Source organism: Mangifera indica, unplaced genomic scaffold (genome assembly GCF_011075055.1).
Source record: "Mangifera indica cultivar Alphonso unplaced genomic scaffold, CATAS_Mindica_2.1 Un_0002, whole genome shotgun sequence".
Taxonomy (NCBI): domain Eukaryota; kingdom Viridiplantae; phylum Streptophyta; class Magnoliopsida; order Sapindales; family Anacardiaceae; genus Mangifera; species Mangifera indica.
This window is the reverse complement of record NW_025401094.1, coordinates 1,018,134-1,039,169: the sequence shown is the minus strand read 5'-3', so window position 1 is coordinate 1,039,169 and position 21,036 is coordinate 1,018,134. Positions and strand designations below refer to the sequence as shown.

General features: G+C 32.7%; 4 protein-coding genes across 7 annotated transcripts; 3 read left to right on the top strand and 1 right to left on the bottom strand.

Moving 5' to 3' along the window:
* Positions 1–1,784: 1,784 nt before the first annotated feature.
* Positions 1,785–3,707, top strand: LOC123205242. The gene is made up of 2 exons (XM_044622162.1): positions 1,785–1,961; positions 3,432–3,707. The coding sequence occupies exons 1-2, from the start codon at positions 1,785–1,787 to the stop codon at positions 3,705–3,707; spliced, it is 453 nt and encodes a 150-aa protein (XP_044478097.1).
* Positions 3,708–5,764: 2,057 nt separating this feature from the next.
* Positions 5,765–10,433, top strand: LOC123205160. Its single transcript, XM_044622036.1, has 3 exons — positions 5,765–6,008; positions 7,348–7,550; positions 9,612–10,433. The coding sequence occupies exons 1-3, from the start codon at positions 5,913–5,915 to the stop codon at positions 9,949–9,951; spliced, it is 639 nt and encodes a 212-aa protein (XP_044477971.1). The 5' UTR covers positions 5,765–5,912; the 3' UTR covers positions 9,952–10,433.
* Positions 10,434–11,824: 1,391 nt separating this feature from the next.
* LOC123205159 (cell division cycle 20.2, cofactor of APC complex-like) lies at positions 11,825–15,340 on the top strand. Of its 3 annotated transcripts, none has more exons than XM_044622034.1 (6): positions 11,825–12,260; positions 12,344–12,619; positions 12,707–13,558; positions 13,655–13,897; positions 13,988–14,112; positions 14,751–15,340. In XM_044622034.1, the coding sequence occupies exons 1-4, from the start codon at positions 12,162–12,164 to the stop codon at positions 13,793–13,795; spliced, it is 1,368 nt and encodes a 455-aa protein (XP_044477969.1). In that variant the 5' UTR covers positions 11,825–12,161; the 3' UTR covers positions 13,796–13,897; positions 13,988–14,112; positions 14,751–15,340. The 3 variants fall into 3 exon arrangements, with proteins under 3 accessions (XP_044477969.1, XP_044477970.1, XP_044477968.1); XM_044622035.1 differs by lacking the exon at positions 14,751–15,340 and adding an exon at positions 14,498–14,750; XM_044622033.1 differs by lacking the exon at positions 14,751–15,340 and having other exon boundaries at positions 13,988–14,205.
* A 381-nt stretch (positions 15,341–15,721) lies between these two features.
* Positions 15,722–19,219, bottom strand: LOC123205161 (gluconokinase-like). Of its 2 annotated transcripts, XM_044622037.1 has the most exons (4): positions 19,068–19,219; positions 18,940–18,982; positions 16,316–16,395; positions 15,722–16,209 (listed from the first exon to the last, which is right to left on the bottom strand). In XM_044622037.1, exons 1-4 carry the CDS (start codon positions 19,084–19,086, stop codon positions 15,806–15,808), a joined length of 546 nt encoding a protein of 181 aa, XP_044477972.1. In that variant the 5' UTR covers positions 19,087–19,219; the 3' UTR covers positions 15,722–15,805. The 2 variants fall into 2 exon arrangements, with proteins under 2 accessions (XP_044477972.1, XP_044477973.1); XM_044622038.1 differs by lacking the exon at positions 18,940–18,982 and having other exon boundaries at positions 19,068–19,178.
* Positions 19,220–21,036: the final 1,817 nt, after the last annotated feature.

Genomic DNA, 21,036 nt, shown 5'->3' with positions numbered 1-21,036 from the left:
TTCATCATAGAATGATTATTTAGGATTTCTACTTTTATACACTGGGATCTCCAACAAACTAATCTAACAATCCTAAATTTTGCTAAGACTTAGGACACCAAATGTGGATTTCTCATCGGTTGGGTAAAATTTGAACCATATTATTCATGAAAGCGACTCACAAAATCCATAAACAATTCATTTTTCAAGTATAACAAAACAAGAAATTGATATTTGGTTATAAACAAATTTGCACCCAAAAAAGAAATTGATGCAATACAATACTGAAAACATAAAGTAAGACTGAATACCTACAATACTAGAATGAAACATCTCGAATCCTAACCAAAATTTAAGGGGTTTTTTTCACAGTGAGGGGGATGAGTTGCTGCTGAGGAGGGAGAGAGAGACAGAAAGGGAAAGATCGTTTAGTCTGTTCATATAAACCTGAAGAAGAAAAGGTGTCATTTTGACAAGTGAGATTTGTTCAAATTTTATTTTATTAATTTATTTAAATTTTGGAAGAAAAAGTATCTTCTACTTCTTGTGGGCTGCCCAAATTTGGATCGGGATAGAAATTACAATTTCTATCCAAATTTAGGGGCATCGACCCTTTTTTATTGAAATAGAGAGGAAATTCTTTGATATAAATAGGGAAAAAGATGGAGATTGGGATTAAAAAAATCTCTGTAATTGGGGATAGAGATACATATGTCTTTTTCCCACCCCTCCCTCTCTCTGTTCTCGTCCTTTTATATTAGTATATTTACTTAAAATATTAACACATCTTTATAGTTTTAGATTATTTATATTTTTTAATTTATTTAGATTTTTATTGTACATAATAAAGTGGTTAATATATGATATTTGTGATATTTGAAATAGTGGGTTGGTTTTAATTTTTATTTAATTTTGTTATTTGATATATTTACATTGTATTTAAAGGGTATGAGGAAGGGATTTTTTTCCGTAGACATGGGTAAGGGGTTTTTCTCAATGAGGATAAGGAGGAGATTTTTCTTTGTTGGAAAAAGATAAAGAATCATTGTCATTTCCGTAATAGGGATAGACTAAAGATGGGGATTGATATCCTCTGTAGTGGTGGGGATGAGAATTGAGATCCCCTCCCTACCTTTTCTTGTTGTCATCTCTAGATTGGGACATGAGAACTCTGTATTTAAAAAAAAAAAATTAAAGGGAGGCTCATTAGCATATTTAAAAAAACTAAGGGTGTTTAATTTGAAAAATGTTTTATTATTAAAATTGAAAGGTTATCTTAAAAATAATATTAACGTTCAAGTTACTGATATAAATTATTATTATATTTGATAAAATTTGATAAAAATATATAAGTATAAATAATTATTATGTTTGTTGAAAACTAATAAAAGGAAACAAATATATTATTTTACTTAAATACCTTTACGTGTAATTATTCTAATATATTTTTTCTATTATTTATTATATTAATTAAAAATAAAATTATTTTTATTTTAAAAAATTAATAAATAAAAATATAGTTATAATAAAATTAAGATTACCTTACCAGTATTTTAATATTTAAAATGAAAATAATAATTAAATTATTCTTTATATGATTTATTATATTATTATTGATAATAAAATATTATTAAAATTTTAAGATAAATAATAAAAAATAAAATAACCAAACAATTTTACTTCCTCTTAACCAAATTCTCAGAATCAACACACCTGTAATTTTATTTTTTAAAAAAATTGAGGGCAGATGCATCTCTCCCATGTATGCATTCATAACCACCTTTACTTACGCTTCCTTTAACCAAATGCCCGGAGTCAACCCACTGGGTTTCGTCTCAACCTCCCTCAATTTTGTGGTCTCAAGACTCTCAACCATGTCCTCCTCCGTAGTTGCTAGCGCCTCCTCCTCTTTCTCCACCGCCTTCTCTAGGATCCACTGTATCGAAACCTCTCCAAACTTCTCACTCGCAATCCCTTGCCTTGTATATAATATTCAAACATTGTCCGTATCGAAAATTGATACGTAGTCGTGTTTTGAGGTGTTTGATATAAGAGTAATGTTATTTGTAAAGGGTTTTGAAATAATCTCCTGTTATGTAATTGTGTATTATTTTTGTTTATTTTTTTATAAATTTATTATCATTCAATCACATGATTAGGGTTGGATTCGAGCCGAGCCGAGTCGAGCTCAGCTCGCAGCCGGCTCGGGCTCGGCTCGGTTTATATATAGGCGGCTCAAGTTCGGCTCGAGCTCGACGCGAGCTCAACTCGGCTCGAGTTCGGTTAGGCTTGGCTCGGTTCGGCTCATTTTTCATTATCAAAACAATATCGTTTTTAATATATATTGATCAAAACCACGTCGTTTTGTATAAAAAATTTAAAAAAAAAATCTATCGAGCCAGCTTGAGCTCGGCTCGTTTCGGGCTCTAACCAAGCTGAGTCGAGCTCGAGCTAGAGCTGACTCGGTTCGAATCTAACCTTACACGTGATGATATATCTTGAAAAAGTAAATGGACATAATTTTATTATCTTTTAATAAAGAACTGTTCATGTCGATAAACTGGTATGAAGTCATAATGTGTTGCGTTTGATATAATATTCAGGAAATGTATTTATCTTGAAATTAATATATGTTATGAAACCCAGAAATCAAATAACCATAAACTATAAAGAAAGCAATACAAGAATACAAGATTTTATTGAAAAGGGACACTCAAGTGTTTAAAATCGATTTGACAATTTTTTGAATAGAACCAAAATTTGGGTTTGAAGAAAATCATAAATTGAAATCGAATTAATTTAAAGATTAACGAATTTTGAACTAAACCAAAAACATTAATTCATGAATTTTCGGTTAAACGCTTTTGAACCAAATTTTAAAAGATTATCCTATTTTATTATTTTTATAATTTTTTAAAAATATATTTAATATTTTATTAAGTTTTTATTCAATTTTTTAAAAACTGGTTCAGTTCAGTTAACTAGTTTTAAAAAATAGACAAACTAATTATAAAACTGACAAATGTTTTTTTTTTTAATATTTTTAAACCAATATCCAAACCAATTTTTCAAATACTTTATTTTTCAGTTTAGTTATCGGATATTTTTTAACACCCTATCGGAGATTCTCTTTGAGATAACCTTAGGTCCCCAAAAATTGTTTATTGTGTACGTTACAAATTTACATCAGTGCATGGTAACAAAAAGTAATTGGGTTGCACAAAGAGTGATCTAAGTACCCAAGTGAAATAGACCGTGGTATTTTGAAATGTCCATACCAAGAGGTGAAACCCTCACATCCCATATGAAATTTGTGATGGTAGCAGAGGGATTGGATCGACCACCCCTTCCAGAATTCGGATAAACTATTATAGAATTTGGATTACCACTATACAACAATAATTAACTTCCTTTTAGAAACAGATTAAGGAATTGTATATGAATTGTTGCAGAAAAGCACATTCCAAGGTGCATCTCTTCAGGAAGCTGAAGGGGGAATCTCAGATCTTTTCAAAGCAGCAAGAAAGAGCGGTTTAATCAATGAAAGTAGAGGCCTTGAGATTACAGCAAGAACTGCTGTGGCTTCAAAGACTACTGAGGTTGAGGTTGACAAGCCACTTGGCCTCACCTTGGGCCAAAAGTCTGGAGGTGGAGTGGTCATCACTGTGAGTTTCACGCAATTCTTTCTCAATTTGCTGCAAATTTTAATGCAATTTGCTGCCCTTTGATTCTCTTAAACTTCACTAAAACTATGTTTACATAATCTGAAAAAGTCTTGGAAGAGCCAGGTGTACTGCAGTATCTATACATCTATTTGATAAATCATGTCATCTATGCATGCATGTATAAAGCACATGAACTGATTGAATGAGTGGATGAATAACTGCTATGTTCTCTGTCCACAATTGTTGTTTCTGTAACCATGGATGCCATGAGAATTACATGCCATCTACCATTAATTGGAGAATCCGAGAAGCCCTTGAAAAAGCAAGTTTATTCAATTTGTATGATGCTGAAAATGGGTTAATAGCTCTTTCTATCTTGTGCTTTATATATGCATATTCACTTACACATGTTATTACATATATATTTGTCTAATACATTATGTCATGTATGTATATAGCACAATAATTGATTGAATGAGCGTATGAATAGCTATAGTTTCCATCTCATACTTATTTTAGATACACAAATACATACCAATTTATACGTGTCATCATCTGATTGAGTGTTGTTTTATTTTTAACTCAAAATCACTTAATTATATGATGACACATATAAATATGTATATATTTGTGTACTCAAAATATGTATATATTTATGTATTCAAAATATGTATATAGCTTCCATCTTATACTTATTTTGGATACACAAATACATACCAACTTATACGTTTCATCATTTGATTGAGTATTATTTTATTTTTAATTCAAAATCACTTAATTATATGACGACACATATAAATATATATATATTTATGTATTTAAAATAAATATACATAGTTTTATTAAATTAATAAAATATAAATATTGATATGTCATCATATGATTAAATGATTTTAAAATATAGATAAGATAATTGTATTTTTATAATTAAAAATTATTAAATATTATAATAACACATCAATGTTTGCATCTTATTGGTGTCAATATTCAAACATGCAAGTATTACTCTATTGTATATAATCTTTACTTCTTCTCGTCGCTTAGGGTAAACAAGTAAATTGACAATAGAATCATAATCCTCTTGCTCGAGGGAGGATGAAGCAAACCGTTTCGTCCTTTTGCAATTCATGGAACCTCAAGGGGGGACATGGTGATTAGCATTTTTTTGGGGAAAAATGACTATTTTCCACTCAAGTTTTAACTGAAATTCAAAATCATACCCGTACCAATTGAAAAACTCAAACTTTCATCCATAACCCAACTTCTATTAACTTTTTTTTGGTTAAAAATAAGGGTAAAATGGTCATTTTATTGTTTATATTAAAAAGATATAAATTTTTTTCTTTTTCCTCCCAGGTTTTAGAAACTAACAATTTCACCCTTGCCTAAAGTTTTTAAACTTTAAAAAGTAACATTTTTACCATCAAACTTAGTGTTTTCATATTTTTTAAACTGTAGTTATCTACTAGAACTTGAAAAAAAAAAAAGTTTCACCCTCACTCTTCAACTTCAACGTTTGGCATTTCTTTTGACGTCCTCTCTAGTCTTCTCCTTTTTCTAAGTCAATGGTAGGTGGTGCGATGAAGAGATGTCGTCTCACGCCATCTTCTCATCACACCATCTACCATTGGTTTAAAAGGAGAAGGTTGGAGAGAACATTGGAAGAGATGTCAAAAGTTGAAGTTGAAGAGTGGGGATAAAACTACCGTTTTTTAAAGTTTTAGGGGATGGTTAAAGTTTAAAAAATATGAAAACCCTAGGTTTGAGGGTGAAAATATTACTTTTCAAAGTTTGAAAATTTTAAGTAAAAGTAAAATTGTTAGTTTCTAAAATCTGGGAGAAAAATAATAAGTTTTATATCTTTTTAATATAAACAATAAAATAACTATTTTACCCTTATTTTTAATTAAATAAGTTAACACAAGTTAGATTATGAACTAGAGTTTAGATTTTTTAACTATTACTAGAATGATTTTAAATTTTATCCAAAACTTGGGTCAGGAATGTGCTTTTCTCTTTTTTTTATCCGTAAGCGATAATTAGTGTGTTCTTCTTCTAATATCAAATCAAACTTTGTTCAACACAAAATTCTGATGTGATATCCCGAAGATGCCCTCATGACTGAGACATCATAATTCCCATTTGCACGCAACGCCTGCACTCAGCAGTTCCTTACCAAACTTTACGTTTCATCTTCAGACAAAAGCACCTAAATTTTAGCAAGAAAGAGAGCCAAAGCTTCAAGCTTTCATTGAGAAAGAGAGAGAAATGGAGAGAAAAGCGATTATTGTGTGCAGTTTCGTTGGCTTCTTGGGGCTTTTGTCAGCTGCTACTGGTTTTGGTGCAGAAGCTACAAGGATCAAGGTGAGAAATTTTTTTTAAAATAAAGTGTTTTTTTTCTTTTTTGTAGTTTAGATCTTATTTTTGTCATCTGGGTATGTTTCAAATTGTTGTTTCTTGTTGTCTGTTTTGTTTCATCTTCTTTCTTTTGAGGATTTAATCACAAACCCATGTTTGGTTGCTGTTAAAAAATGAGGGAAAGAGAAGAAAATTGTTAATATTTTGTTGGCTAGTTACTTGTTCTGTTTGGGAAGAAAGAACAAGGTAGGAAATGGAAAATAAATAAATATTTTCTGGTGAAATTTTAATTTTGAGGGGCCTCTGAGGAAAAGAAACTTTAATTAATATCGTGAGTGATTGATATTGAATTAGGTAGAGTTTGTTTATTATTTTCTTGCCAGAAACCAAAAACAAAAGACAATATAACTTTCAACTTATATAATATTGAACTTGTCCTGTTAGAATCAGGTAAAAAAAAAAAAATTGAGAACATTTGGAGTATGTGCTAGGAACAGTATATGAGAATTCTTCTTATTGAAATTTTCTATGAAAATCTTAATTATGTGCAGCGTTCTGCTGCATAGATTTGGTTTTTCTATATATTTGAACAGAACTTATGGTAAATAAAGTTAATTTCAGGCTGCTATGGGATTATAGTGCTGCTAAGTTATAAAAATCTACCAAGTTTTGGTTGTTTTCCAACTAACATCCTTAAATATCCCTATGCATTCTCAAATTCTTTACTCTTTCTTTTCCTGCATCTCTTTATTGCTTGCCCGCTTTGTCAAAGGATCCCTTGATATAATGCTCTCGTCCACCCTTTTTACAATCAGTGTTCTCATCTTCTTCTTTCTTCATTTGTAGGATGTCATCATAGATTCTTAAATTTTCTTAATTATTTATTTTTTTAATATAGTTTATTGATTTGAAGTACTACCTATCAATCATTTAAACTTTGTGTTAGTTATCTTTGTATTTATATACCATTCAATTCTGCCCAAAAGAAAGTTTTAACTTTGTCAGGTCTTCTTTGTTTTCCTTGCACTGCTACAGTATAAAATGTAAATTCAATATCTAAGAGACTAAGGTCTCTCAATTTTTCTTTCTTTTTGTCCTTGGTTTCGAGGTGGCAATAGTTGACTATTGTCTTATCGAAGAAGAATTGGGAATGGAAATCTTGTTAGCATTTAATTCTATCTAGATGTGATCAGAGTTCACTTTTGGAGAAGGGCTAAGGTTGCTGATCTTTAGATTTAATCAACATCAAATGCTTTTTTTTGGTCATAATGAAACCAAGGCTTGAATTGTATTGTGTTTGTAGCTTAGTTCAATACTAATGTGGTTTGTGTTCTTTGGTTTGCAGGGTTCTGAAGTTGATATTAGCAATGGTACTCAATGTTCATACCCCAGGAGTCCCGCTCTTGGTCTTGGTTTAACTGCAGCAGTGTCTCTTATGATAGCCCAAATTACTATAAACGTTGCCACTGGGTGTATTTGTTGTAGACGAGGCCCTCATCCTTCACAATCTAATTGGACGATAGCTTTGGTCTGTTTCGTTGTTTCTTGGTAAATCTCAAGCACTACTTCCTGATCAAACTTTTTTAATCTCTCACTTGTGTTTATTTATATCTTTGTTCGGCCATTGAATTTGAGTGTAACATTCCACACACTTTTCTTCCTTTTTCTTTTTGTTTCTTAAATCTGTTCCTTCCATTAGATACTTTTAGCCCTTTACCAATGTAACTGTGTTTGCAACTCATGCTTACATTTGTGTTTTGGCCTATTTAATATGAAATGAGTGTTTTCTATGCACTGCATGCAAAACTCTTTATTATTGTGCATGAAAAACCTGAGATTTCCATTAATTTTGTTTTCTAATGAAAATTTTGTGTGAACAGTAACTATAACACAAGTTATACGTTGATTTTTCAAGATTTTCACTATCATTGAGCCAACTCACATATTGTTCATTTTATTTTCCTTCCACCTTATTCTCTTGCATGATTTCATATTGACCTTATTGGAAATGATACTATTGTCGCTTGTCCTCTATCAATATAGCATTATTGTATTAGCACTGTGCATTTCTTGTCTTTTCACCGCTATTTGCTTGCTCAATTGAATCATGACTTTGTTGACTAGTGCTAGTTATGGTACATATTATTGGTGCACCAATTTGATTAATTTTAAATCAATTTGTTTGAGATTATATTGTTCTTTGCATTGCTACTGATCATACTATGAGCAAGCTTTGCAGTTTCAAGGACTTTTTAAGACATTTGTTGTTCCAAAATTCTTTGAGATCAATATAGCTTAGATGATGCCAAAATCCTTATGGAGAATCATAGTATGGACCAAAATGATGTAATCTACATTATGGTCTTCTGAAGTGGGAAATAGTTGAGATCAATCATCCATTACAAGATAGTTGAAACAATTTATTGTTATTGGTGTGGTTGAGCCAATTTGAGTGACTGTTTTTGTTTACTTTTTTCCCTTTATTATTTTGAATTAATTTTCTTATAAAAAATTAGTGTATCAATACTAAAGAAGGAAAATTCTGATGATAAAAAAGGGAGGGCTTGTGAGAGATAGAGGAAGAAATATGTGTAGACAAAGAGGTCAGTATAATGATAGAGTAACCTAGGAGAGGGTAGAGATAGAAGGAGAGAAGGAGGTATTTTGAACAATATTAGAATTTATTTGTCTCAAGTTGAACCCTTTTTATGCTTTATAAAAGCATGTGGAACCTTCCAAATTGAACTTTGGCCATTGTGATAACATATTATCATTATTTTGTCAGTGCACAATTCTCTTTCCAGAACCAAACACACTTCCCTTGGCCTGGGGAGAGATGAAATTGTTCCTGGTCCCAATATCTACTCTGTGGCTTGTGCAATATGATTGAGATGTTGAAGAGTTAATTAGAGAAAAATATAGTGCATTCAACAGCATAATACAACTATGGCAATGGGTAGAAAATAACTACATTGTATGAATGCAGTTTGTGTTTGTTTTGTTTGTTATGAGAGAGATCTCTCTACTTGAAATAGATATGCATAGTAACCTCTTTTGCATGTTTACAGCTTCTCATCTTCGAGCCGAAGCTGATACAAGTATGATTCGTGCTTCTCTATGTATATTTGTTCTTTTACTTTTCAACAAGTATATACCATTTTCTACTTTAGATCATCTTCCTTGTATTTCCTCTTTACTGGTGAATACCCTTCTGAATCTACAGGAAATCAGATTGCCATTTTGTTACTTTTTCCTATTAGTTAGAACATTAACTTTGAACAAAAATGTCATACCTGATATTAGAGGCAATTAATGTATCCTCCACAACTGATAACCAAGGTGAAAGGTTATGAGATAATGGTTCTTACACAATGATGTTGTTTCCATTTTGGGAAACTATTATTTTGCTTAATTGTGTTGGTTTTGTGCCATCTTAATTGATATTCTAAAGTTGTCAAAATTTTCACAAGTTCTAAGACCTGACTTGAATTCAAAAGATTACTTATGCCTATATCCTGTGTTTAAATTGTTTCCTTGGTATGTGATACGGTTTTACTTAACCTGTTAAATATATGCATCTCATATCGATGAATGGGCATGCTTTTGCAGGTTCACATTTGTTATAGCATTTCTTTTGTTGCTTACGGGTGCAGCACTCAATGATCAACATGGCGAAGAGGGTATGTACTTTGGCACTTACTATTGCTATGTCGTGAAACCTGGAGTGTTTGCTGGTGGTGCTGTCCTCTCCCTTGCAAGCGTTGCCCTTGGAATACTCTATTATCTCACCTTAAACTCTGTGAAGAATACTACTTCCAATCAATGGGGCAACTCTTCTGGTCCTCAAGGTGGCATAGCTATGGGACACCCCCAATTCCCACCGCCGACCTCCCAAGATCCTGTTTTTGTACATGAAGACACATACATGAGACGGCAACAATACACCTGACTGGTTAATTCTCATTCAAACTCTTCGTAGGTTGTGGTCTTATTGTCAGTTTCGAAATGTTACTTGCTGATATACTATGGTAGACCGGGGTTTTACTCCAACCATGTAGAAATTCCAGATTTTGTGTTGATATCTAGCAACTGCATATAGTATTAAATTTGCATATAGTCGTGGATGGTTGCTCGGCACAAATTGCATATGCTTGATTTTGATGCTAGTGAGTCAGTGACGATGCAGAATCGGGTGCTGTAAGGCAGTTAAGTTCAGTATCTTTTTTGTGAGATTCAGGAAACTCAATTTTAAGTTCTTGATATTATATGGATGCATATTCCTTTTCATTTAAACAAGCAAGACAAAGTTTGGGGATGACCAATGTTTGTTGAATCAAATTACCCTTTTGTGTAAGTAAGATCTGTAAATGTTGCCCAGCTACTGCAAGAACTTCGTGATTTCCTTTTGTATTGCGGATGCTTTTACCCATATTTATTATCTCTCTGTGGATACTTTTAAGGGCATTGTAACCCCGTTTTAAGTATTTAATTAGATATCTAGATGATGCGTTATTATATGATTTGTTATTTAATTTAAAATCATCTAATTATCTAATTAGATACTCTAAATTGGTGTTTTTTATTGAAATTTTAATGGAGAAGGTCTAGGATTTGTGTCATTGGACATATTTCATTAATCTAGAAAATGAATAAATAAGTTTCATAAATAAATTTATTTTTAATCTAAGCAATGCAAAGTTGATATTGAAATAATAAATAATAATAAAAAAACCCTTTTCATTTACCTTTTCATAGAAAAGTATATGGTTGGATTTGATACTAGATAAGGGCTAATTCGGGATTGTTTCCAATTTGATAGAATCAATTCAAGAGTAATGAGTTGATATTTGAATTCAGTTAAAAAATAATTTAATTTGAATTTGATTTGAGTCAATTTAAACTTGATTATTTAAATCAATTTGAACTTAATTTACTTTATAAAAAAAGAGTTTAATCTTTCGTTTGATCTCATTTTGTTCAATTTTAGTTTAGATTGCGCTCAACCCTAAAGGAGCATAAAACTATATCTTGAAGTTAAATAAATGAAGGGTTGGGATTTTGTTTCAAAATTTATAATTTATTTGAGGCCAGCAAATAAATATTTTTTTAATCTTGATCGAAAAAAAATATATTCACACTATATACCTTTATTTTTTTAAGGCGCTTCTTTGAATAAGCAAAATTCTAACAAAAATGAACCTTATTTTAGATTTCATATAGGTTAAAAAAAAAAACCTTTAAAATAACAATAAATCTAGTGAGGATGGATTTGATCAAGCTGCTAAATTTAAGTCGTTATTTGAAAAACCAGTTTGAATTTGGTTTGACATAAACCCTATCTCCTTATTAGTATTGTCACATTAAAGTTCACATCTTTAACAATTTTTTTCTTTTCAATAATTCTTTTAAATACAAACGAATCCTTATTTTTTTTAATAATTATTTTTCTTCATTTTGTATGATATTTCTTTTTTTCCACTGATACTACTAACTGATTGATCTCTAATTAATTATTTTATATTTGAGTCAAACTTAACTTAATTTTTATTTAAATTTAGTTAGACTCAATTCAAATTCATCTATAATGTCCACCTTTTATGATGGATTATAAAACTGAGGATAAAAGTTTTATATATGAGGTGCTTCTTAACGAAGATTGAAAAATACCATAGGGGAGATTAGAGAGAGATACAATTAATTAGGAGGTGAGGTAAATAGTTTTCAAACTATATGGAGTGATTTGTAATTGTATTAAAGTTAAGAGACCTTTATGTGACCTAAGGCTAAAATCTTATTCACTTACCTTGCGGCAAGACCGTGACATGTCCAGCCGTCACGACGAGACCTGGACATTTTCGTCAACCAAAGTTACAACGGCTCTATAGGAGAAAAAAGTAGCCGTTGCACCTTCTGAAAACCCTAAACTTCCCTTTAAAAGATGAACAAATCGGCATTTAAACTCCACAAATCCCTCCTGTAAACCCGCATTAAAGCTCTCAACAACGCTGCCCTTTGTGTGTTGAATATATAAATTTAATCTGTTTTTGTTTTCTTTGAGTTGATTATCTGTTTCCAGGATTTCTTTACTTCGTGTTTTTGCAGGGTTTTGTTCTTTTTTCTTTTGTTGTTTTTGTTTTTGTTTTCTTTGTTGTTATAGTTATGGATGCAGGTTCAGTGAATTCAGCTTCCAGCTTGAAGGAACAATCCAGATGCCCACTTCAAGAACAGTTTCATCAGAGAAGAAATTCCGGAGAAAATGTAAAGATCTTCAAATTTTTCAATGCTTTTCAACTACTCTTTTTTTTTTTTCCAGTCTTCTGATCTTGTTTTGTCACTTCCAGTTGGACAGATTCATCCCCAACCGATCGGCGATGGACTTCGATTACGCCCATTTCATGCTGACAGAAGGCACCAAAGGTAAGGAGAACCCGGCTATCTGTTCGCCTTCCCGGGAAGCTTACAGGAAGCAACTTGCAGAGGCATTAAACATGAACAGAACCAGAATTCTAGCCTTCAAGAACAAGCCGCCAAGGCCCGTTGAACTCATTCCTCAGGAACATTCCACCACTTCTGCTCAACAGACAAAATTGGCTAAACCCCGTAGGCATATCCCTCAGGTGAATTGAATTAGCCTAGAGATTCTCCATTGATTTGCCTTCAAAATCTTCAAAAATTTTTTGACCTTGATTGATTTGTTGATACAGACTTCTGAGAGGACATTGGATGCTCCAGATCTTGTGGATGATTACTACTTGAACTTATTGGATTGGGGCAGTAGCAATGTTCTGGCAATTGCTCTTGGAAGCACAGTGTATTTGTGGGATGCTTCAGATGGTTCAACCTCGGAACTTGTCACAGTTGATGAGGAAAATGGCCCTGTCACGAGTGTCAATTGGGCACCTGACGGGCGCCACATTGCAATTGGGTTGAACAATGCTGAAGTACAGTTGTGGGATTCTGCTTCCAACAGACAGCTAAGAACTCTGAGGGGCGGGCACAGATCGAGAGTAGGATCATTGGCTTGGAACAATCATATTCTGACTACTGGAGGAATGGATGGTCAGATTATTAACAACGATGTGAGAGTTAGAGATCACATTGTTGAGACTTATAGAGGTCACACTCAAGAAGTTTGTGGCCTGAAATGGTCAGCTTCAGGCCAGCAACTAGCCAGTGGGGGCAATGATAATCTTCTCCACATATGGGACAGGTCCATGGCCTCTTCAAATTCTCCCACACAGTGGCTGCACAGGCTAGAGGAGCACACTTCTGCAGTCAAGGCCCTTGCCTGGTGCCCTTTCCAGGGCAATTTGTTGGCCACTGGAGGTGGTGGTGGTGACCGGTGCATCAAGTTCTGGAACACTCACACAGGTGCTTGTTTGAACTCGGTGGACACTGGGTCTCAAGTTTGTGCCTTGCTGTGGAACAAGAATGAAAGAGAGCTGCTTAGCTCTCATGGGTTCACTCAGAATCAGCTCACTTTGTGGAAGTATCCTTCAATGGTGAAAATGGCTGAGCTTACAGGCCATTCCTCCAGGGTTCTTTTCATGGCACAGGTAAAATTCTGAACAAGTTTTTAGCCCAAAAAAGTATGCTACTTCACCTCTGTTGGTATATACTAACAATGTCCTGAATGTTTTGAACCCTTACAGAGCCCAGATGGCTGCACAGTGGCATCAGCGGCAGCTGATGAAACACTAAGATTCTGGAATGTTTTTGGGGCGCCAGAAGTGGCCAAGCCTGCTTCAAAGCCAATCCAGGAGCCGTTCTCTCATTTGAACCGCATCCGGTAATGCGAGCAAGAGAAAAGTACAATGGATTTCCAGGACAAAAATTGCCTGAAGCCTTGTATATGCAACTGATACTGAATCATATTTACTTGCCTGTGTCCCAAGGTAACAAAATGCTTCTTCTGTGTATAATTCTCTTCATTGTAGCTCCTTTATGTTACATACCAACTAATAAGTTTTTGCATTTTCTTGCAGATGAATGTTTCAATAACTTGCGTGAGTGTAGAGATATGGTTCCTTCCAAGCCCAAGTTAAATAAAGTTGCTGCAATTTTGGGATATACCAGCAAAGTTGCTGGGTAGTGCATAAATGATGTACTTGTAAGTATTTTTGTTTAGTAAATATGAATACCTATTCTTCTCTCCTGTGGACGTAGTCATTCGAAACGAGTCGAATGACGAACCACGTTAAAATTCTGTGTCTTTTTTTAATATTTCAACAAATTTCAACCCATAACCTACAATTGAAAGGGGTATGCACAAACAAAACAAAATTAGGCCAGTTTCAATTTCACAACTGGAAGTTATAACTCAGAACTCGAATTTCACAACTGGGAAGTTAACTCGAATTATAACTAGAATTTCAGAACTCGATTTCTCTAAAATGGGTGTGCACAAACAAAAAAGAATTAGGCCAGTTTCAATTTCAGAACTGGCAGTTAGAACTCAGAATAAGTTTAGCTTTGAGAAATCTGGTTTGCTGCAGGAAAATTGACAGGTTTATGCTGAAAATATCAGGTGACAACAATTGATAAGATAGATATAAATGCACAGAAATCAGAGATTATGATGCTGAAACAATAAAGAGAGATGACTTAACAATCGAGTGACAACAATTGATAAGATAACTACCACCGAATTGTATCAAGATTCATATACTATGAATGTCATCATATGAATAATCTGATCAATGATAAAAGTTCTAATAAACTGAAATAAGAAAATTGACTTTCTGCCAGGAACGACTCCATATCCCCCGTTGTTTGAAGTTTTGTCCAGGGTGGGGAAAATTGATGCTGCTAGAACGGAACAGTCTCGTTGTTGTGCCCCTCATCTTTCTACCCAAATTAGTGCCGCAGGAATGATATTCATATACTATGGAATGTCATCATATGAATAATCTGATCAATGACAAAAGTTCTAATAGACTGAAATAAGAAAATTTGACTGAAGTGAACAATGGAATGGAACATGGTCTTTCTGACAAGAACGACTCTTGTTTCCCTGGTTGTTTGAAGTTTGTTCAGAGTGGGAAAAAATGATGCTGCTAGAATGGAACAGTCTCGTTGCGTGCCCCTCATCTTTCTACCCAAATTGGTGCCGCAGGATTGGCATCTAGAATCGTCCGTTCTCTTGCCCGTTCTCTTGCCCGTTCATCATTATGCCCAAATTGGTGTCCCTAGAATTTGGGACGGTTGTGCTGACACCCTGCTACTGCTAGCTAGAATGCCGGTTCCAGCTTGGAACGCCTGTTTGGTGATTAACTGGAAGAGAGTCTTGAATTGATGTTGAAAGAGTTGCCAGAAGGAATATATCTCAATTTATAAGTTATTAACTTCTTTTTTTTTTTTTTTTTAAAACTTGGCTTATGGCTTTTGTGTGCCCCTCTCACATGAGTGTCTTGTTTATCTCAGACTTCGATGGAAAGGCACACCAAATTACATGAAGGCACATTGGTAAAAAAATGGGTTTGAGCGGGTACAGACACCTAAGGATATTCGCAGATGAAAACCCTTTTAGCCAGATCCATATAAAGATACTTAAACTCTTTATTATTGAAACCCAGGGTTCGGGTACCTCTAAATAAGAAAATTTTCTGACATTAAAAAAAATCCTCTGTAAATCATTAAATTTCCATCTTTTACATTGATATCCCAGAGGGTTTTTATTCAAAAATTAATTTGATTTCCTCCTATTAAAAAAATCACAATGAAAAAAGGCACATATATTTAGTTTGATATCAAAGGTATCCCAAGTTTTGACAATGAATTCTCATTTCTCATCAAAAGTATGATCAAATCAGTGCATTCTGTATATGGTTTAAAATGGCTTCAGGACTTTGAGTTGCATCAATCTTAAGAATCCCTTCAGAGTTATCTATCTGAAGCATATCTAACTGTGACTGCAAAAGTGTGGCTGGCATGAAATGTTTCCCCTCCGCAGCACGTTTCTCTAGCCGGGCAACAAGCACCTCCACTTGAACATTCAACAAGATGAACTTTACTAGACTACAATAGCTTCCGGGCTCATAGTTAGAGTCAGCTGCTCGGAGAATTTCTCTGTATTGCTTCTGCAGAGCAGAACATCCCAGTATCACTGTTTTTCCATTGATTATATTCTCTCTTAGAGTGTCCTGCAGGGTCTCCAGCCAGGGAATCCGGTCTTCATCTGAAAGAGGAATCCCTTGTCGCATTTTTTCTGTCATGTTGAACATATGACAATATAGAAAATGATGAAGCTAATCATGATTTAATGTCAAAATCAAGAACTGGAAGCTTCATGGTCCATTGAATTATGGACTTACCCTTGTTTGCTTGTGAGTGGTAATCATCAGCATCAAGAAAATCACACTTCAAAGCTTTGGCTAGCATGGCGCCTATAGTGCTATTGAAGCACATAATGCATTAGCAGTCATGATGCTGCTGATAAGATCATGAACAAAGAAAAGAAAACAAAAATGTGCAGCAAAAAGAACAATATATATATGTTAAATAAGAATGAAACTAGAGATGTTCTTCTATAACACAATAGATTTCAGTATCAACTACCTTGATCTCAATTGAAATATCACATGAATGCGGTTGTTTGATAAGGAAACACAATACGACAAGAGCAACAAATCTACATGTATAAGATGCATAGGGTTTTATCAATACAATCAATTTGTACATCATCAACAACAATATCATTCATCAAAGGCATGAGAGGCAAAAACACATTACATTTTGAACATAGGCTAACTTTGATAGGAGTAGAAGTTGAACAGTGCAAGTTGTGACATTTCCCCCCAGAGTAATTGTCAGGTGTTGTTGGGCTCTATCATCCCAAAAGTTAGATAGGGGTGAGGTTTTCCCTCACACTTATATATTAACACCTATCCTTTTTCCAATTGATGTGAGAAAATTCAACAACCTCCCCTTCACACAGCGGGCCATTAGTTTGACATTCCTCACAACCATCCATTCAGAAAAGCAAGGGGTTACTAGTTGGACTTTCATGTTAACCAATTACTAGTTGTTGCAATCAGATTCTGATATCATTGTTAAGGGTTATTGGACATCTCCCACCCAAAAGCTAGCTCAAGGGGTGAGGTTTTTCATTACACTTATACACTAACACCTAACGCTTGACAATAATCTATCAATTTCAACAATTTACATGCTTCATTCTAATTCCATGCAGAAAATGACCAAATGTCTCTCTTTTGGTAATTTATGCCTCACCCATACTTGCTCTATTAACTCTACTTGCTTTTGTTTAGAATGTCGGCTATTAAGGTCAGGTAGCTGTGTATTGCTATGCCACCACATTAGAAACCATTGAAATAGATGCAAACAGAAAGAGGCAGTGAATGCCAGTCATGCATGTTAATGTAGATGTTCCAGTTTCCACCTTACTAGAGCATCCAATAAGTCAGTAGTTCTAATCAAATGAAAAGTAATTAAAGTAGGATTTTAACAGAAATCTATTAATGGTAAAGCTGATGTCGTAGTATGGCTAAGTGACTGAGAATTGGTGCTGGCATTGAAACAATCGTGTTTTTTAAGGTCTTGAAACTTTAATGCCTTTTGCAAATTGATGTATGGCCTTTATAAGAAAGCATTTGATGACTAAATACTAGAGATTAAGTGCATGGATTTTTACAATTCACGCTGGTGGGCCATTTGAATCAATGCAGTTGAAACTTTTCAGCTGCTTAATTAAGATGAAATATGGACAGCATCAATCACACAAAGAATGGATTGTTTCTGCAATACTTCATCATGAATCTCCTAGCACAATGTAGGCTACGAAGATGATCTCCCCAGAAGCACAAAATTTTGGGGTACAAAGGCGAATCTGCCCGTGAAGAGCTAAACATCACAAACAACAATACTACCACAAAACTGAGCCTCATATTTCATTGGTATCAACGAGATACAACTAGTCAGTAACATTTCATAATTAGATGAAAGTTTGTTTCAATATAAAGTGAGAAATATATATGGTTGCTTATTGTACTTGACTAACACTGGTTAGTTTGAGCATGCATTTGGCAATGTCTAAAGTCCTTTGATACATTCAAAAGCTTTGTAGTGCTTGATTGAAACTGATAAAAGCACAGCTTGGAATCTAACCAGCCTTTGAAGTATCTCAGAGGAGCAGTTCATATGTTCATTTCTAAAACCAAAGAATAGCAATTTTAATAGGCGCTTTTGCAGCAGGCACTTTTCCCCACCAAAATTATTCATTTCACAGACCTAAGGAATAAAATTTTGTCCACTTCACTCAATTCCAAAGTACTTTAAAATCATCTCTATAATGAAATCTTATAGACCTTAGATGAATCAGAGATTGCTTTTGGACCATCCAAAAACACTTTGTGTCTGTATTATAGTGTTTGTTTGAAACAGATAGAAAATCACATTTAGCAATCAGAAGAGCACTTGAAAACCTTGAGAAGCCTCTGATAAGTACATTTTTACAAAGAATAACACTTTTGGAATAAGCACTTTTCTCAAAAGTGCTTTCTAGAAACGGTACCAAATCTCAACTTTGAGAATCCCATCTGCCTAACCAAAGCACTTTCAAATAACCAAAAACACTTTTTGTATGTACTATAGTATTTGTTTGAAACAGAGAGAAAAACACATTTAGCAATAAAAACAGCAATTGAAAACCTAGAGAAGCCTTTGACAAGTACATTTCTACAAAGGAAAAACAGTTTTGGAATAAGCACTTTTCTCACAAGTGCTTGCAAGAAACAATCCCAAATCCCAACTTGAGAATCCGATCTGCCTAACAGAACTTTGAAGACACCCCACTTGAGAATAGACTACAAACATCAATATTTCAGATTCCATGCATCAAAAACTCAACAACATAACTCAAATGAATCCCAATTCTCAAAGCAAATCAAACAGATACAAATAAAGCATAAAAACTTACGATTTCCCAGCGCCACTGACGCCCATTATAACAAATGCTCTCCCTGTGAAGAGCATAAAAAGGGTAAACACGAAGAAATGAAGAGGATTCTATCCATTAACTTGAAAACAAATAAGGAAAGAAATTACCTTTAGGATCAGAACCCATGTTGAGTTACCAAAGAAGATGATGAAAGTTAGAAAATTTAGCAATGAGCCCTGCCAGCTCCAACAGCAAGAATCAAACAAATGGACAATTTGAGTCTGACAATATGATAAGAGACGTCAATGACTTGTGAGCTTCTGGATGGCATGTTTTTGACCTCTTCAGATGGCCCACAAGTCAACACCCAAATTTTAAGTGAATTACATTTCTACCTCTGATATTTTGTGGAAAAACTTTCCCTCCAATTTTGAGAAACTATTGCCGACAACCCCAAAGACAGTTTTATCATTTAAGAGTAGTAATCTATACATAAATAGTAAATACTAATTGATATAAATAAACAAGTACATTATTATATAATTGATATTATTTTATAATTTTTAATACCCATAATTTATATAGAAAGTAATTTTAATCATTTAAAGGTTATTAGTGTAAGACGTACAAAAATTCTTTTTAAATATACTATTCACTTTTACGATCAAGTAATTTGGTATGTTTATATATAAAAATTGTAATGATACTAAAATCACTTATCATTTTATATAAAAATTCTATCCATTAAACCAAAAAATCTCGTTGCACCTTTTATAAAACCTGGTTTAAAGGCCAAGCTAACTTGGTTTGAATTTATTGGCCTATGAATTTGAATTGAGTCACAAATTTAAATTATTAATTCGAACTATGAATTCTAATTGATTCAAGCCACCAATTCAAACCAACTTAAACTACGAGTTTAAACTACTGATTCGATTCAAATTGAATCAAACATCTCTTAGTTCAAGTTCAGTTTGAGTTAAAAACAAACCACATTTTTTACTTGGATTTATTTTAAATTTGAATCAAAAGAATTTAAGTCAACTGAATCGAATAGAACCAACTTTCATGATTAAATTGGCTCGGATCATATTTAGGCTTATTTGTTTATTAAAAAAATAACCAAATTAACATAACTATTTTATCTTTGCTATTTCATTTTTAATATTATTATATAATTTTAAATTAACAAAAATTAAAAAAATAAACCCTTCGAGTAATCAAATCATATAATAACCTACTTATTTCCTTTTTATTTCACTGTCATCTCTTTTTTTTTTATCTCATCTTATAAATAGAGGGGTCAATAATGTATAATTATATGTTTAGAAATAAATAATAATTTTTAAAAATATTACAAATGTTAATGAAAAATTTTAAGGGGTTTTGAAAAATTTTAAAAAGGTTCAAGGTGTTTTTAAAATTTTTAAATTTTAATATACTCCTTGATAGTTTAAAAATGACGCTTACACATATAATTAAATAAAATACAATAAATTAGAAGTATAAATATTATATTACAAATTATCGGCTCTATAATAATATTTTTAAAATATACAGAGGTTTAAAAAGATTTTAGATATTGACATTACAAAAACTACTTATTTTTGAATGATATAAAAATCTACTTATTTCTCTTTCTTTTTCATTCTCATCTTTTTATTCCTCTCTTTCTGTAAGTAAGTGCTCATGATATATAAATGTATATTTAGGCGTAAACTATAATTTTTTAAAATATTAAAATGTTGATGAATTTTTAAGTCTTTTGGAATTTTTAAAAAGTTTGAGATTGTTTTAAAAATTTTAATATACCCTTTAACACTTTCAAAAATAATAATTATACTTTTAAAAAATTGAATATAATGTAACTTATCAAAAATATAAATATCATATTATAAATCATTGATCTATAATAATATTTTAATATATTTAAAAGTTTAAAAATATTTTAAAATTTTATTTATAAGTTTTTCAATATTTTAAAGATTAAATTATTAATTTTAAAACATGTGAACTTTATTGGATGATAATTATTTTTTATTTTTTAAAATTAATATATAATAAAATTATTATTTTATTTTTACGTTATTAGTTATTTTTAGGTAGCTTGGGTTTGTAGTATTATATTAATGAGGG

Coding starts and splice junctions, on each gene's coding strand:
- LOC123205242 (XM_044622162.1), top strand. CDS start 1,785: ATGCCCGGAGTCAACCCACTGGGTTTCGTCTCAACCTCCCTCAATTTT. Junction 1,962..3,431: donor CACTCGCAATCCCTTGCCTT/GTATATAATATT, acceptor GAATTGTTGCAG/AAAAGCACATTCCAAGGTGC.
- LOC123205160 (XM_044622036.1), top strand. CDS start 5,913: ATGGAGAGAAAAGCGATTATTGTGTGCAGTTTCGTTGGCTTCTTGGGG. Junction 6,009..7,347: donor CAGAAGCTACAAGGATCAAG/GTGAGAAATTTT, acceptor TTTGGTTTGCAG/GGTTCTGAAGTTGATATTAG. Junction 7,551..9,611: donor GTCTGTTTCGTTGTTTCTTG/GTAAATCTCAAG, acceptor ATGCTTTTGCAG/GTTCACATTTGTTATAGCAT.
- LOC123205159 (XM_044622034.1), top strand. CDS start 12,162: ATGGATGCAGGTTCAGTGAATTCAGCTTCCAGCTTGAAGGAACAATCC. Junction 12,620..12,706: donor CCCGTAGGCATATCCCTCAG/GTGAATTGAATT, acceptor TTGTTGATACAG/ACTTCTGAGAGGACATTGGA. Junction 13,559..13,654: donor GGGTTCTTTTCATGGCACAG/GTAAAATTCTGA, acceptor GAACCCTTACAG/AGCCCAGATGGCTGCACAGT.
- LOC123205161 (XM_044622037.1), bottom strand. Junction 16,396..18,939: donor GTCAGTGGCGCTGGGAAATC/GTAAGTTTTTAT, acceptor GTGCTTCAATAG/CACTATAGGCGCCATGCTAG. Junction 16,210..16,315: donor CCACTCACAAGCAAACAAGG/GTAAGTCCATAA, acceptor TCAACATGACAG/AAAAAATGCGACAAGGGATT.